This window comes from Vigna unguiculata, chromosome 5, assembly GCF_004118075.2.
Source record: "Vigna unguiculata cultivar IT97K-499-35 chromosome 5, ASM411807v1, whole genome shotgun sequence".
NCBI lineage: Eukaryota > Viridiplantae > Streptophyta > Magnoliopsida > Fabales > Fabaceae > Vigna > Vigna unguiculata.
The window spans coordinates 35,889,571-35,906,883 of NC_040283.1; the positions used below are offsets into that span (position 1 = coordinate 35,889,571).

General features: G+C 32.5%; 1 protein-coding gene across 1 annotated transcript; it reads right to left on the reverse strand.

The window, feature by feature from the left end:
• Positions 1–2,052: 2,052 nt before the first annotated feature.
• LOC114185021 (TPR repeat-containing thioredoxin TTL1) lies at positions 2,053–5,976 on the reverse strand. Its single transcript, XM_028072503.1, has 7 exons — positions 4,708–5,976; positions 4,203–4,398; positions 3,769–3,953; positions 3,354–3,687; positions 3,065–3,269; positions 2,873–2,979; positions 2,053–2,793 (listed from the first exon to the last, which is right to left on the reverse strand). The coding sequence occupies exons 1-7, from the start codon at positions 5,595–5,597 to the stop codon at positions 2,641–2,643; spliced, it is 2,070 nt and encodes a 689-aa protein (XP_027928304.1). The 5' UTR covers positions 5,598–5,976; the 3' UTR covers positions 2,053–2,640.
• Between the last annotated feature and the right edge of the window lie 11,337 nt (positions 5,977–17,313).

Genomic DNA, 17,313 nt, shown 5'->3' on the forward strand with positions numbered 1-17,313 from the left:
CCTTTTCCGTCAGGCCGTACGTGTTCTCATGATATTAGTTGGGAATTTTGAATTATTTTTGGGAATTTTTAAATGGGCCTAAAACTATCTAATTTTAATGGTATTCTTTTTATTTTACAATTAGATTGGGTTTGTCGAGGAATTTGTTAATTATTCTGGCGTTTCAAGGAGTTATAAACTAAGGAGTTATAAACTAATTTCACGTATTATACAACAAAAAGCTATTGAATGTAGAATTTAATTACTATTATTTATATTTATTGTAGGAAATCTTGCTTTCTGATCTTTGTTCACTCACTTGTAGCATTCTGTATTACAATATTTATATAGATAACCTTTATTTTTTCATATCAGAATTTAGTCATTGGAAATCTGAATTTTAAAGACTGTTATGTTTTTGTATTATTTTTTTGAAAATATCTTTTAAATGAAAAATAAAACAGTTTAGATTTTAGAATTTTGGAACTGAAGTCTAATTTTTTAAATCACAGTTAAAATTTTTATTTTTGAAATTAATTTCTAACCTAGAAAATATTTCTGTGACATTTTATGAGATAACTCGAAAAAATAGTTGGAGTATGCAATAAATATTCTTTCATAAGAACAATTATAATTTTGTAGTCATGTGACAAACTTAAAAAGATGTGTTTTGTTTTTTCTTGTGAGGTTAATAAAGTTTTTAGCCGTTCTTATCATTTGTAAGGTATACAAATTTTGGTGATAAATTTAGTTTTCTTTACATGATTTTAAAATTTGGATAGTTAAAAGGGTCGCATAGAATTTGGGTACAATATTGTATAAAAAGGTATATTATTTGGGGCGATTGCATTCTGTAAAAAAAAATATTATCAGGTTGAATTGAGGTTTTGTAATTTTGTTAAACTCTATCTGTCCAAAAAACTTAGTCCACTCTTGAGTGGTTTGAAATAATTGGGTAAGTTTTTCTCATAATAGTCTTTTATCAGATTATCAAACAAGTGAACAACATAGAACAAACAATTTACTTAGATACTTAATTCACATTCAAAAACAATATATAATAATTTATAGATTCAATATATCCTATTTAGTAAAAAACCTATATTTCTTGCTAATTATTAGATAATTTATTTATTCCTTTTCGCTTCACTTAATCTTATCTCCCTCTAGTAGGGCTAATATGTTCAAACTAATTGAAGACATATCAACATATCAAATGAAAGATACAACAACATAGTTGATCCATAACAACCTAAATTGAAGTCCCGTAACAGTTTCAATTACCAATCAATTGTTGAGTTACATATTTATGTGCACAAAAACTTTTTCCTTTTTTTTTTTTGCCAACAAAGGAAGTTGTACAACGGCACTGTAGCTTTGAACATTCATTTAAAGCGTGAAATAGAAGTTTGATTAAGTTTGATTAAAACATTGAATTATTGGGATTATAGAGGGAAAACAACGTTAAACATAAATTAGTTTTGGGAATCCATGCAGTGCAATAATGGGTGTGGCGTGATATGATTAAGTCTGAACAAAAGAAGAAAACGACCTCTGAAATATATAACACCCCTTTCTCTCTTTTCATTATGTTGTCGTACACCGTACGTTTGCTACAGTATCCTCCACCACTCCACTCAAATTCAACTCAACTCTTTTTTTTTTTTCTCTCTATTTAAAAAAAAGAAGAAAAAGAATAATGAAAGGGTTTTATTATTTAGGGCTTTACAGCACACGTGTGGGCCACGTGAAGCCCCACCCTATGTTAATGGCGCTGGTTTTAACAGCTGGCATCACCGACACAAGATTCCTCTTAGGATTAATCCCTTTCTCTTATTCTTCATTTTCTTACAAACAAACCCAACTTCTTAAATGCCCACATGTGACCCTAACCACCAACCCCGCATTCCCTTTTTTTCTTTATTCTTCTCCAATTTTTTTATTTACCTTTCACGCCTCCACCGCCCAATCAAATTACCAACATCCACTTATCAATGTTATATATCATCTTAAATGCCATTCATCACTCTCACACACACACACACACCACAACACAACACAACACAACACACAAACAAAAAATGCCAGCTTTTTATTCATTAAATGGCTAACATTCAAAGAAACAATAATAATGACATCTTCATCCTCCTTTTGCTAACTCTTCCTCAAACCTTTCTTCCACTGTCTTGTATATATATATCATCACATATATACATCTACCCCTCCCTTCATTCTATATCTCTCTCTATATATATATTTCTCTAACACGTAATTTAAACTCATAATTAAATCAATTGTACATACATTAAAAACATCTCTTTTTTTTCTTTTTTTTTTTCCTTTTGGCTTTGAAGAAAGTGGGGGGGTACAAGAAGAGGTGAGCACCTAGTGAAGAAGTGACAAGGAGTAGAGAAGAAAAGGAAAATGGAGAAAGGGCATTGGGAGGAAGGAACATTGAAGCAAAGAGCAATGAGGAATGAATGAATAAATAAAAACTCCAAAAGGGACTACACTATCTCTGGGATCGGATCCAATGCTGCTAAAGAGATTATTATCTGGTTTTCACTATGTCACAGGTATTATGGTGGGGTGGGATCAAAAGGAAGGAGACGACAACAACAACAACTGCAACAACTGCAGAAGCATCACAACCCATCACTTCTAAAAGCTGTAATGCCTCACTGAGTGTTCCAACATCTCACGACTCGGACAAACCATTTCCTTCACTCGGCTCCCATTTTTGTATATCTTCAAGGTTGGTACAATTCTAACGTTCTCCGCAGTTGCAACTCCTGGGTTTTCTTCAATGTCCACCTTCATTCAAACACATCAAAACACACTTCAATAAAACAGTAGTTGCAGAGTGAAAGATGTGACCCTAATGTGAGAGTACCTTGAGGAAGTTAATAGATGGATATCGACCGCATAGTGTATCCACAAACGGTGATATCTGTTTGCATTGCGAGTTAGATGCAACTTCAAAATGGACAACACATACACCTGCCAAATCCAAATTTACAGATATTATCAGAGACTTCAAGAGTAATGAGCAAAGTCATGAGTTGCACAAGAGTTTAAGAATTACCTGGTAAAGATATTGCAGCTCTAAACTGCTCCAGACCTGATACTTCTTCCACTTCGCCACCAAATTTTAAATTATATACTTCTTCCCCGCGTGATTTCTTCAGGGCAACTTGTGCATGGAAAAGAGATTCAGCAACTTCGTTATCATTTGGAAGTTCTCTCCGCAACACCTCATAATCTTTCACGGCTTCCTCCCACCGTTCTAGCTGCATTTAAGAACAACAAAACATTAAAAAAAACATATATTACCATCATGATGATGATTCATGAAGAATAAGAAATCAATTCACCTTGCTGTTTGATGCAGCCCTTCGAAGAAGGGCCTTGGTGTAATTTGGTTGGATATGCAAAGCTTGGTTGGAGTCTTCAATTGATCTTTCCCACTGCCCAAGCTTAAACCAACAAGCTGCTCTGTTGCAATATAGCACAGAATTGGAAGGGTCCAATCTCAGACCTTCCCCATAGGCCGAGCAAGCTTCGGTGTATCTTTCAGATTTAAAGAGATCATTGCCACGCATTCGAGCCCTTGCCACCATCCTCACATTGTTCAGCAAAACAGCAACTTCAACACTCCGTGGATCAATCCCACTCGCTTTTTCAGCAGCTGTAACGGCGTTCTCGAACCTGCAACACACCCATCATCCGTTTTCACTTTTCACTCTCACCATCATGGCTACTACTATTCTATTAGTGTCTGAAACTCACCTTCCCAATGCCATCTCAATCTGTGCTCTCACAAAATAGAAATACGCCTCAGAAAGCATCCCGAAAAATCTTGCCTGAGAAGTGGAACTAGTGTGCAACTCTGATTTTGGTATATGGGACAAAACTGTTTCTGCATCATCAATCTGGTGGAGCTTCAAAAACGCTTCAGCTCTACACAGAAAGAGCTGTAAATTCAATTTCCAACCAGTTCAGCCATTCATCCACTCCTCCAAAACGTATACATACAATTCACATTTAACAAAACAACCATAACAAACAAACAACCAAGGTTTTATAAATAACGGTAATTTCAGCCGCATTCTCACCACTGCAATCGCGGCTGCATCAGCCACATTTGTCAGCAAGGATCGCGACAAAACTGAAACCACAATCACAATCTAAAACCATGAAAACAATAACAGCATTATCCATACCTGAGGAGAAGAATCCGCTCCAGCAGCAACAGCAGCATCCACCTCCCTCAGAACACTCTTCCAATCCCCTATCCTCCTCACATCCCCGCATTTGCTTATATGCTTCTCCACCACTTGCAACTTCTGCATCTCCGATGGATCTGCCTGCATCCCAGGGTAGCAAAGGTGCTTCCTAGCATTCTCCACCTGTCCTAACCTGTCACATTACCACTTTACATTCACATCAACACAATTCCACACTCTAACCTAACAACGCAACCAAAAACTTGTTCAACAAACTCCCCCATAACACGAAAACAGAATAAAAATGTAAACGAATTGAATTCAGCATCTTCCACAAGTTAAAATCAACGAATGCGCCAACTTCTCCAAAAGCTGAGATTCATAAGTTGATTTCAGCTTATGGGAGAAGAATTCAAATCAACCAATGCCATCAAATCCTGACGGGTACCACCTTCAACAAAAATCAAACAGCAAATGAAAGAACACGATCAGCGATCCGCACCTGAGGAAAAGAGAAGCCAAACGCTGATGAGCCCTTCCATAATTAGGATCCAACCTCACAGCCTCCTCGCATTCCCTCACGGCCTCACCCAAACGTCCCAGCCCGGTCAGCGCCGCCGCGCGGTTGCTCCGATAAGCGACACTAGCCGGCGACATCGCAATCGCGCGATCATAAAGACTCAACGCATCGGCAAAGTTCCCTCTTTTATAACACTCATTCCCCAATCTCTTCAACTCCTCCGGATCCACGCCCTGCACGTGCCCACCTCTCTTCACCGCCTCATTGCCGCCACCGCCGCGTGAGCTCACCGGCTCAGCCTTCCCGCCGCCGCGCATTATGCTCCCGTGGCCGTAGTTCCCCATGCCGGACCCCAAAACATCGCTTCTACTACTCCGATTCGCCACCATCCCCATCCCGGTCTTCAGGATCTTCCCCGAGGGGCAGATGTTCCCGGTGGGGAGAACATTCATCGCCGGCGAAGTAGCAGTCTGGCCGGAGTATATCAGCGGCCCCGGCGCGGATCCAGAGTCGGATCTCGTATGACCCGGTTTGAAGCCACGGGCGGTGGGGCTGTTCTCACTCGAACCAGAAAGCTCGCCGGAGTTGTTGTTGTTGTGGTTGCTACTACAGCTGTTGTTAGTGTTACTATTGGTGAGCGAAGATTCGGGCTTTCGGGGAACCTGGTTGGGCCCCGTTCGACCCGAGAAGGACCCAGATGAGCTTGAGCTTGTACTCGCCGCGGGTGCGCGCGTGGTGCGCAATGGCGACACCGGGGAGCCCAGATCGAGTTCTCGGAAGTCAGGCTTGTTAATGTTGCCGGCGTCGTTGTTGCAGCTGAGCGCGTGGCGGAATCGATCCGCGAAGGTGTCCACGCCGGAGGAATGCGACATCGTTTCGGAGCAAAAGGGTGGGCTCAAAATTGAAGCTTGGGATGAAAAAGAAGAAGAAGAAGAAGAAAGAAGAAGCCTCTCCTCTCTCTCTGGGGTTTAGTGTTAGCAATGGGTGGTCGTCGTCGCCGTGGAAGAGCGATAATTGGGAAGTTCTGAAAGAGAAGACATGAGAGAAAGAGAAAGAGAGAGAGAGAGAGAGAGAGAGAGAGGAGAAGAAAGAAAGAAAGGGATGGGGATCTCGTGATATAAAAGGAGCAAGCAAAGAATGAATGTGAGTGAGTTGTTTCTGAGTGTTGAGTGTTGTTGGTGGTGGAATTCAGAGAGAGAGAGTTAGGGTAAATCAAATCAAATCAAATCAAATAAAGCTTTTTTTACTCTTTTTTTTTTCTAGCTCTAGTAGTGAAGGAAGAAGAAGAAGAATGGAGAAGAAAAAGAGTGAACTTTTATTTTCTTTTCCTCCTCCTTCACCTGCTGCTTCACGAGACAGGTTTTGTCTTCCTTTTATTTACTACTTTTTCATCTCAGTTATGCTACCAATTTAATTGCCACTGTTTTTATTTTTACAATAATAATAATAATCATAATCATAATCACTGTCATTAAATTTAATCAAAGTTGTATTTGACATTTATTTCAGCAAATATGGCACATTAATTTAATTTAATTTGGTGTGTTTTGATGCGGCAAATGTCACCCACTCTCTCTTGGGAGGAAGTGAGAATCACTCACAGTCTCAGATCTCAGCTTCTCATTCTCTGTCACTTCTCTATTTTCACTTGCCACTTGTCCTCCTTCTTAATTACTCTACCAAAGTACATAACTTTTCCTCTTCTTTTTTTTCTTCTTTTTTTCATTTAATAAATTGCCAAATTAGAACAATGAATTTTCATTTCTTCTGCACCCTCATTAATGCTGCTATTTCATCCTAGCAACACCTTCATTCATTTCCTAACTCTTCAAATTTATACTCATCATTCACTCCTATTCTTTTTTATTGCTAAGTGTGATGAATTTTTAACCTACCCCAGAATGTTATGGGGTAATTGCTGCTTCAATTTTTGACCTTGGGGTGCCCAAAAAAACGGTTCCAATTTAATACCATGCTCCAAATTAAGTTACATTCAGCAGCAGCACCAGAAGAAGAAGGAAGAAAAGTGACATGCTCACTGTGAAATCAAATCCTTTCCCAAACAACAGCGATTAAAACTAATCAATTCGCTAATTCATGTCTTCAACTGCAATTAAAGTGTAATTAAGGCCCCAACATCCAAATAAACCACTTTTAGAAACCCGCATGCTTTATCATACAAACACCTACATTGCTCAAATATCTGTAACATTGATTTAATAGGCAAAGGTTGTCGTTATATTTTTTATATAATGTTATTCTCATTAAAAAAAATTGTAATAGATTATTTCTAATTATTCTATAAATGGTGGATGAACATTTTGTGACTGTGTAATTGCCTCTAGTATCAGTTTATATTACTTCACGATTAAAAAACATTTGGAGATTTGTAGTAGCTGTATGAACTATATGCCCTTAAAAGTGAAAAAAAAATAGCATAAGTATAATACTTTTGTTTCTTATTAAATAAAGCATATATTTTAAAAAAAATACTAATTCTATAGTGTTGGTAATATCTAATACAATTTATTTTAATAGAGTATAATGAAAAGCTTTTTCCACACATGATATAAAGGGAAAGTGAGGATTTAGAGAGTTTTGGAAGAAGTAGAAACAATTAATTTGAGTGTTGTTTTGTTAGTGATAATGTGAGGTATATGTAGGTGATGTTTTCTTTTGAAAAGTTTATGGACTTTTACATTTTGGGTTGTTGAAAGAGGTTTCTCACTCAAATTAGATATTCCTAATTGAATTATCATAACTTTCTTTGTTACAAATTTAGTTATTAAATGATTTCTAGAACCTCTTATAAGACTAATTTTTACTTTCCAATCATTTAATCTTTTAGTTGCCAAATTACGAAATTGGTGACTAACCATTAAATTGGTCACTATCTTTGTTAGTGGTTGTCATTTTATTAACTACCCATTTTTGTTTAGAGATTTAAAAGTTAAATTGTATGTTTAGTGACTAATTTGTTTTGTCACTATTTAACATTTGATAGAGATTTAATTAGTCAATCTAAAGACCCTTTTGTGAAATATTGAAAGCTTCATGAATACGAAATTAAGTTGATGAAACAAACTTATGCAATACATTATTTTATAGAAAAGAGATTAATGGAAGTTAAACTAAAGACAGTTAAAAGTGACGTTAAAATGCGTCACTTTTATACAAAGTGATGATGTCTGACTTTAATTTGATGACCACGTAAAAAATCTAAATTCACATCGAGAAGAAACATAAGAAAGATTAATTAATTATACTAATTAATCTGGGCAAAAAGAATGCATATTCTTTATAAATAAATTAACAATTAATAATGAAATATTTTTAATATATATACATGAATAATGAATGTGATATTTTAATTATTTATTTATTGATGAGTAAATAATGATATTATTTATATAAGTTTACGTTAGGCATAGTTACCATTCAAAATTTTATTAATAAAAATATATGGAGAACTACATCAAATTTATGATAAATTACATCAATAGTAAAAAAATTATTTGGAACTTCATATGCCAAGAAAAAAAAAACAAATTCCTCCACAATTTATCATTAGTCAATCATCTCAAAGCCTTTTACCTTGTGTTTGGATGAAGCATTTCAATCATGCTGAGAAATTGAAATATATTATAATTGAATTACTTACAATTAAATTTTCTTCATTTTCTAAATAACTTGTTTGGATAAAGAAATTAAAATACCATACATTTCAATTTCTTGTTTGGATAAAATAATTGAATTTCTTGTGAGATAAAATTTCATTTTAAAAATATTTATTTTAGGCTTAATTATGTTTTGAGTTCATGATAAATTTGGAAATGGGTTCGACGACCTAGATGAGTCAGGCCGACCCGACGACTCAGCGGCCCAGGAAACCCAGACGGGCTAGGTTGGGTCGGCTCGACGATCCAGACAAGCCTGATTAGCCTAACGGCCCATACGGGCTGATCATGCCCGTCAAGTTTGTCGACCCAACCCGACCCAACTCGTCTAGGTTGTTGGCCCAGCTTGGACCCACTAGATCGCTCGACCCATCTAGGTTATTGGGCTTATTTGTGTCATTGGGCACACCCAGCAAGTTTGTGTCATTGGGTCGGCCCGACTTGGCAAGGTCATTATGTCGGTTGGTATCGCTCGGGTCATCAGACCGATCGAGCCCGTCTAGGTTGTCGTGTCGATCAGGTTCGACTAGGTCATCGAGTCGGTCAGGCTTGTTGGGTCAACGGGTCGGTGGGGTCGTTGGGCCTGCCCGACACGTTTGGGTTGTCAGGCCCGCCCAACACCTGTAGGTCATCTGGCCCGCCAAACCCGTGTGGGTTGTCGGGCTCGCCCGTCCTTCTTAGGTCATTGGACCCGCTGACTTGTTTGAGTTATCAAGCATGCCCGATCCGTATGTGTCATTAGGTCACCCTGGTCCGTCTGGTTCGCTCGACCCTTCTAGGTCGTCAAGCCTGCTTGACCCGTTTGTGTTGTTAGATCGGTCTGATCCGTTTGGAGTGTCTGACCAGGCCAGCCTGTCATGGTTGTCGGGTTTGCCGGGTCCGTTTGGGGTTGAGTCCAAAGTGTGATGTTGAATGAGAAGAATTTCAAATTCCACCTTTTTTTATGTATTTGAATTCCTTGTAATTTAGCTAATTGATATACTTCAAAAAAATGCATGCATTTTAAATTCTTTTTAATTTCTCTATCCAAACAAAACGTTTCATTACAAAGAATTTTAAATTCTCCAAATAAATGAATTACCCTCTTGAATTGCCTCATCCAAACACACCATTAATGTTTAGAAGTTTTTGCTTTGGAAGATTTAGTTTGACCTTCTTTGTCCTAACCATGTTTTTTTGTAGTTTGAAAAAGTTCATCATCCTCTTCAATATTAGAATCTTCCCTCTCAAGCATACTACCCAATTTAGAAACTATTTTCAGTTCCTCCACAAAAAGACTCTCCTTAGATGTCAAAGGATTAGGAATTATCGCTAAATTACTATGAATTGAATCTAATTATTGTAAACCATGCAACCTATTAAAATGGGAGTGATATCCTCCAAAGGAGGCATACCAACAAGTGAATTAGATTTCATTGGCACACCACCATCAAGATTGTTAACCAAAGAAGATCCATTAGGCTATGCAGGTTCCACCATAGGCTCCACCATTTAAGCTAAAGAGTCATTAGCTCCATCTTGTATTTTACATCAAAAAGTGGACTTTAAGTCTAACTCAATCTCACCAAATTAGCTTGTAAGGTGAGATTTTCACTCACTTATGTACTTTAAATTAGTCTTACTTCTAGTCCATATGGGACTTCCAACACACCCCTACAAGCCAAGGTATATACATCTTGAGCGTAGGGACTAGGGATGGCAAATAAATATGTCATCATGGATATTGTTTGAACTCGTTCCCATTTTAACAGGAAATTCTTGCATTAATTAGGTATGGGAAATACCCGAATTTTTCAATTAAGTATAAGGATGCGGATGTACATATCTGCCTCGTCCCCGTTCTCATACCCATCCCCACAATCAGTGGCGGATCTTGACCTATGATTTTAGGGCGACCAGAATAATGCATTTAAAATTTATAATTCTTAAGTTGTATTTGATATGAGCTCCATTTTAAATAAGTTTTTCTAATTTGATATTTTTCATTCATTGAATGTTCCATATGTGAGAACATTTCTTTTATCATGATCCAAATAATTAATAACAAATTCTTCACCTCTAACTTTTGTGATTGGATCTTTATTATGTAAAGAAGTTGAATCTGCTTGTTTTCATCCTTATTTGTAACTTCTTTTCTATTAGTTTTAAAAAAAATAATTTATTATTTTATTCTCCATCAATTTATCTTTTTTTAAAAAAATAGTAAAAATCAAAAGTAATTTATCACAATCTAATAAAAATTTAGAGAAATAACTAATAAAAGAAAACTTTGGCAATTAACCTATAATTAAAAATTAGTTATGAAAAAACACATGAAATATATTATTTTTTCATCTATATTCATAAAAAATAAATATACAAAAACTAGTGAAATAAATAAAAATTAATGCTAACTATTAAACTAATATTTAATTATCAAGTGAGACAAAGAAAGATACTTTTTTTCAAGAATAGAAGAAAACACATGAGAAATGAGAACAAAAATAGTGAGTTTGTGTCTACTTTTTTTTTCTTCAAAAACAAAAGAAAAGTAAAGTGAAAAATGAGTACAATAAGTGAAAACCCAAAAACCAACAAAAAATAAATAAAAAATATATTAATATATATTTTTATTCTTTATTATATTTAATTTTATGTTTTATTTATTAACATTGAATGTTATGCTTTATACAATAAATAAAAATATACTTAATTTAATTTTTATCAATTTTTAATATTGTTGTATATAATTTAAAATTTTTAAAAATATTTAAAAATTTTTAATATATACAATTTAAAAATTGAGAAAAGAAATTGGGGGGCGCCACTATCATTCAGAAGGTTCGACAATGCTCGTAGTATCCCCGCCCCTCTTTTAAAGGTTTTTTCGTAGGAAATACTTACCAATTTTTTATGAAAAAAAAATTACAAGAAATTGCTACCGATGCTTTTTTTAGAATATTTTGTATAAAACACTTTTCGTAAAAACTTTTGTAGGAAATACTTACGAATTTTATAATTTTGTAAAAAATAATTATCCACAACAAATTACTTGCCAATTAAAATCCTTAGAAAAAATGTATTTTCTTGCAAATTTTTAAACAAATTTGAAAGAGAAATCCAATCTAATACAAAAAATTCTATTTTTTATTTTTTCTAATTGTTTTGCTTGTCAAGAAATTCATTAGCATCTCCAAGATATTTTTATCTTATCACAATCATTATGCAATTATTTTGAAATGATATATGTCAATTAAATATTTTTTACGCTCACATATGAATATTTCTACTATTTTTTAATATTTTTATTTATTGTATATTTTCTTTTCATATAAGAATTTTTAATGCTCTCAATTTAAGTGTTCAATAGCATAAACCTTCCATTTACCAAGTAATATAAAATTTTTATCTTATTTATTCTATTATTATTAATTTTTGTTTCATTTGAAAAACTTTTTTATTTCGCTAAAATAATTTTTGTTCTCTCTGAATCATCGATTAGGTTGATATTTGAAAAGTTTTCTTAGATTTTTAAGGTATTTTTCATCTTATCATACTCTTAATTATACATTTGTTTTTCATTGTGTGATTTTATTCAATGGTCTCCCAAAATTATTTTTCAGACATACATTTAATTATTTTTTTAATATTTTTAATATTTTTAATATTTTTATTTGTTATTTATTTTAATCATGTAGAATACTATTTTGATATTTTTAATATTTTTTTTCTAACTCATTATTATACATGTAGTTTTATCATTATAATTATATAAATAAATTTTATTTACTATATTATAATAATTTAATGTAATTGCTATGAATATTTTTTATCATCATCCAACATATATTAAAGTTCAAAAGATGAAAGATCAGTATTCAAATTCTATTATTATTAGTTTAATCTTTGTTCTTTGTGTGATTTGATCAACTGGTATATTATAACTTTTTATTAGTGTATAAAAAAAGAAATTTCATTTAAAATATTTTTTAATTTGAATATTTGTTTTCCTTTTATATTTTAAAAATATTTTTAAATTTTATCAACTAGGTTTCAATAACATTTGTAAATTTAATAATGTTTTGGTTCCCATAAAATTTTATTTGATATTCTAATTTGAAATGTATACAATTATATTTATAATTTATTTCTAAATGTTTGATATTGAAGAAAAAACCCTTAGTAATATTATGTTTCCTTTATAGTAATTTTTTTATTATTTTATAGAATTTAATTAATCAGTAAGAAGCAGGTATAGTACGGGTATGAGTATATACATGTTACCCGGTGGAGATGAGGATGATAGAAAAATTTGATACCTGTTCGGGTTGAGTGAGGAGATCATGATGAATTTTTTTCTCTAGAGATGGTTATGGGATAACAAAATTCGTCCCTACCCCACCCCGTTACCATCCTAGTGGAAACTGAACATGATGAGTAATTAGGGATGGCAAAGCTGGTCAGCCCGACCCGTTTTGGCCCGCAAAGTGCGGGCCGGGTTGGCCTGCCTCGTAATTTGATTTCGGGTTCACTTTTCTGGCCTGCCCCGCCCCGCGGGTTGGTCCACATTTGTGATGAGTGATTTTTTTTTTTGTATTGAGCAAAATATTTTTTTTTCCATAATAATTTATATTCATTTTCTATCAAAATAATTCCAATTAGTTTACCTAATCAAAGACAAGAAAAATAACAATGAAGATTATAGCTAAAATACAATAGCAACATGTCACCTTACAAGACATCTACTTAAAAATGCATAAAAAGATATTTCATATTCAAAAATTAAAATCATTATCTTATATGCAATGATTATACATAAACATAATAAACATAATAATAACAATAATAATAATAATAATAATAATAATAATAATAATAATAAAAGGAACTTAAAGAAACAACATGATGAATGATATAAGAACTAAAAAAATGAGAACATATAATTTTGTAAGCGGGCTAGCGGGCCAGCTCGCCTCGCCCCACCTTTAGCCCGCACGGGCTACGAGCCTATGTGGAGCAGGCCATTGCGGGTTAGCGGGTTCAAGAACTAAAAAAATGAGAACATATAATTTTGTAAGCGGGTCAGCGGGCCAGCTCGCCTCGCCCCACCTTTAGCCCGCACGGACTACGGACCTATGCGGAGCAGGCCATTGCAGGTCAGCGGATTCAACATCTCAGCCCACCCTACGTTTTTTTGTGCGGACCTACGAGCCAACCCGCTTGGCCAGCCCTAAATTGTCATCCCTATAAATAATTCAATAGTTGGTGAAATAATAGATCTAACAAATAAAAAAATTTGTCAAGAATAGGCCCAAAACCTATGCCTCTCGTACCAAGATAAGAGATGAGCTGTAATCCTAATTAAACCCATTTAAACTCTCCAAAATCGGCTAATATATATATATATATATATATATATATATATATATATATATATATATATAATTTCTATATAAAAACTACCACCTAATTATTGTCGGTTATAATTTTATTAAAATATTTTTCAAAAATAAATAATTAAAGTAAAGTTAATGGTATGAACAATATTAATTTTTAATAATTATTTAAAATTTAATTTTAAATATTTATATTTTTTATTTAGAAATTGAAATTGATTTTTAAAAGTGACTTTCTTAAAACTTATATATTGTGTGACACAACTTATTCAAATTTGTCTTTTTCAAAAATTAAATTTATTTACATGTAGTTTTAATACTTTAAAATGAATTTCTTTTATATAAGTTTATATTTTAAAGAATTATTTTTAAATAATTTATTTACAATTAAAAAATAAAAATAGTCATTGTCATGGTCAAATTATTATTTAGTTTTTTTTTTAAGATGTTCTAAGTTTAATCACGCCACCTTTTTATGTTGTATCTTAGTATTAATGTTGCTACACCATTTTTATGTAGACATTTTTATTATCCCGGCAGTTTTATCAAGTTCCATTTCATAAAATTTTTGCATAAGTATTACGGCGAGTTATTATTAAACATGGATTTTAGTCATAATTTAGTTCAATTTATAATTTTTAATATGCCATTATATGATAAATTTGCTAAAAATATGTAAAATAAATCAAATAATTATGATTTTAAATTAAATTAAGTGTTTTTTTTATGTATTTAGTTCTCAACCTAAATAAATTTCCTTTCGTTATACAATAGTCAAAATAAAACGTGTTTGTGATTATGTGAACTTTAAATTTTTAAACAAAGTCAAAATAAAATTAATATAAAAATTATTTTATAAACGTAACTCAATTAGTTTATTATTACAAAATTGAGTTATAAATAAAAAATTAGTTAATCAAATTTTATTTTATAAAAACTATTGTTTTCTTGAAGAATATATTCTGACTTTATTAATTATCAAAGTCACGTAGAGGAAGGTATTTAAGTGACGAGTCAATGAATTGGGATATGAAAAATATGAAACATGATTATGCTTGATAGGTCGTAAAAAATTTACCCTGTCACATAAACGGGAGAACTTACCTTAGTGCTTATTTTTCTTATTATAAAAGGGATCACAATATTATCTTAGAAAGTCACCCAAAATCTCTTTCATTTATTTCTATTTTTTAGTGCTTAAAAGAGGAAATTAGTTTCTTTTCTAATGTTCTCCTTACAATTATTTTTCTTATTTCTAAGAAGACACTACAAGAAAATATTTTATTAGTAACCAATTATAGTGACAAAAAATTGTTAGTCACTATAGTGACCAATTTATATATCAATTTAAAAAATAAAAAATTATTGGTTACTAAAATAGTCACTATTATAAATAAAAAATTATAATTGGTCACTAAATTGATCATTAATTAATTAGAGACCAATTTAGAAACTAAGTCATTTTGGTAGCCAAAAGCTAGGTAGCTAATTTTTAGTAACTAATTTCTTTTGGTAGTCAAAACCACGGTAGCTAATTTTAAAGACCAATTTAGTGATCAATTATATATTTTTATTCATAATAGTGACTATTTTAGTAACCAATAATATTTTACTTTGTGAATTGGTATCAAAATTGGTCACTATAGTGACTAACACCTTTTGATCACTAAAATTGGTTACTAATAAAACATTTTCTTGCACTAAAAGGTGTAATTATTTTCTCTTTAGAATTAGAGATAAGGATATTGTCATTTTCTTTTCCTTTTAATAAAATTACATTATTATCTATTATGTGTTTTGTTTTTTTTAGTCCTTTATTTTAGACGTGAGTGATTGTGCTATTATTTTGATATATACCTAAGACAAAGTTTTACGGTTTGTGACTCAATCTATTAAACATGACTCTTAGATATCTTACATTATATTTATTTAATGTTTCCTTCAATTTACCATAGAAAGTAAAAATAAATCCACGGACATTCCAAGTGGAAGTTGACTTGGCTAGTAAGATTGATTGTTCCATACAAAGGTATTCAATTGAATTTTATAATTTTCATTAGTAGACCCTAATTATGTTGCATCATGCTTTCGTTATGGAACAAACCTCTTCACTTACCATCCTGAATAAAGAAAATTATAAAAGCATCGTATTATATATATAGTGCATACATGATAGTATATATTATATCATATTATATATACATTTTTTTTATTCAAATTCTCTTGAACGATGTATTTGCAACTGGGTATTCCAACTTCAATTACTAAAAATTAAAAATGGTTGTTAATTCAACTTCCATTACTTTCACATTTTGAAAGTAAAAGGTGCTTAGTTTCCTTTTACGATAGTTCACTCATATATATGCTAATCTTATTGTAGTGTTAATTAAATGAGGGTATCTACCAATAATTGTCCTTAAACAAGAACGAAATTAGATTAAAAGGTGTGAATTAAGAAAATAACTAATCTTTCGTAAGCAATATACAACAAAATGGTATTTGGTCTTCTAGGGATAGTTCAATGTACTTGACACTAAGAAAGCATCTACTTGTGGCACTGTATCACATTATAATATAACATCACTCTCTTGCTTTTACCCAACATAAATAACTATTATCATTTCTTGGTTCGTTAAACAAAGCTGGGGCAAAACACTTTCTTTATATCAATTATGATATTAATTATATCAAAGAGTTCAGTCAAAGATACCAAGAACTTAGTTTCTGTCTCACGATGGAATGCATAGTTTTGATTAAATTATTTCCTAAGTTTCTCAATTATTTAAGAATTTTTAATTGGGTTTTCAAACCAGTTTTTTATTTTTATTTTTTGTTGGGAAAACCATTGAATTTTATTTATTTTTGAATTGAGTTCACCCATGTAACTGTTGTTAGGAAAAAACTTCATTGAAAAAATTAAAACAACCTGAATTTCAAATAGTTAAAAAGCTTAATTTAACCTGTAATTTATATTACTCACAAGTTACCAAAACTATTGGGTTGACTAAGATAGTTTTGGTGGTATTCTAGTTGTGTGGAGTCAAAATTATGTATATGCATGCCTTAGGGGAGATTGATGGGGGCATTCTTTGACAATTTATTATGAGACTTTATGACAATTGGCAGCACTATTAAGAATTGGACAACTTTATATTATATCTGAAACTTAACAAGCAGCAAAAAGCTAGCAATACAGTATGCTACAAAATCTATAAATCACAGGATTTTTCTTGACAAATGGTTCCTTTCTTTCATGTTCAACCACCCTAGCTAGCTTCCTCCAAATTATAAGCCTCCTTTGATTGGTGATGGTACAATTTTTCTTCACTCTTTGTGGCAGATGGGTTAAGGTGAAGAAATGGAAGGTCAAGGTGAAGAAGTAGAGGGTAAGGATGAGGTTGATGAAGTGGAGGTTACAAGAACACACCCCAAATTCTGAAAAAGAGAAATGAGAAATATAAAAGATGTCAGTATTGATGCTTACAAACACCTCAAAATTATACCTCCAAGGTAGTCTTTCTTTATCACACTTTTTC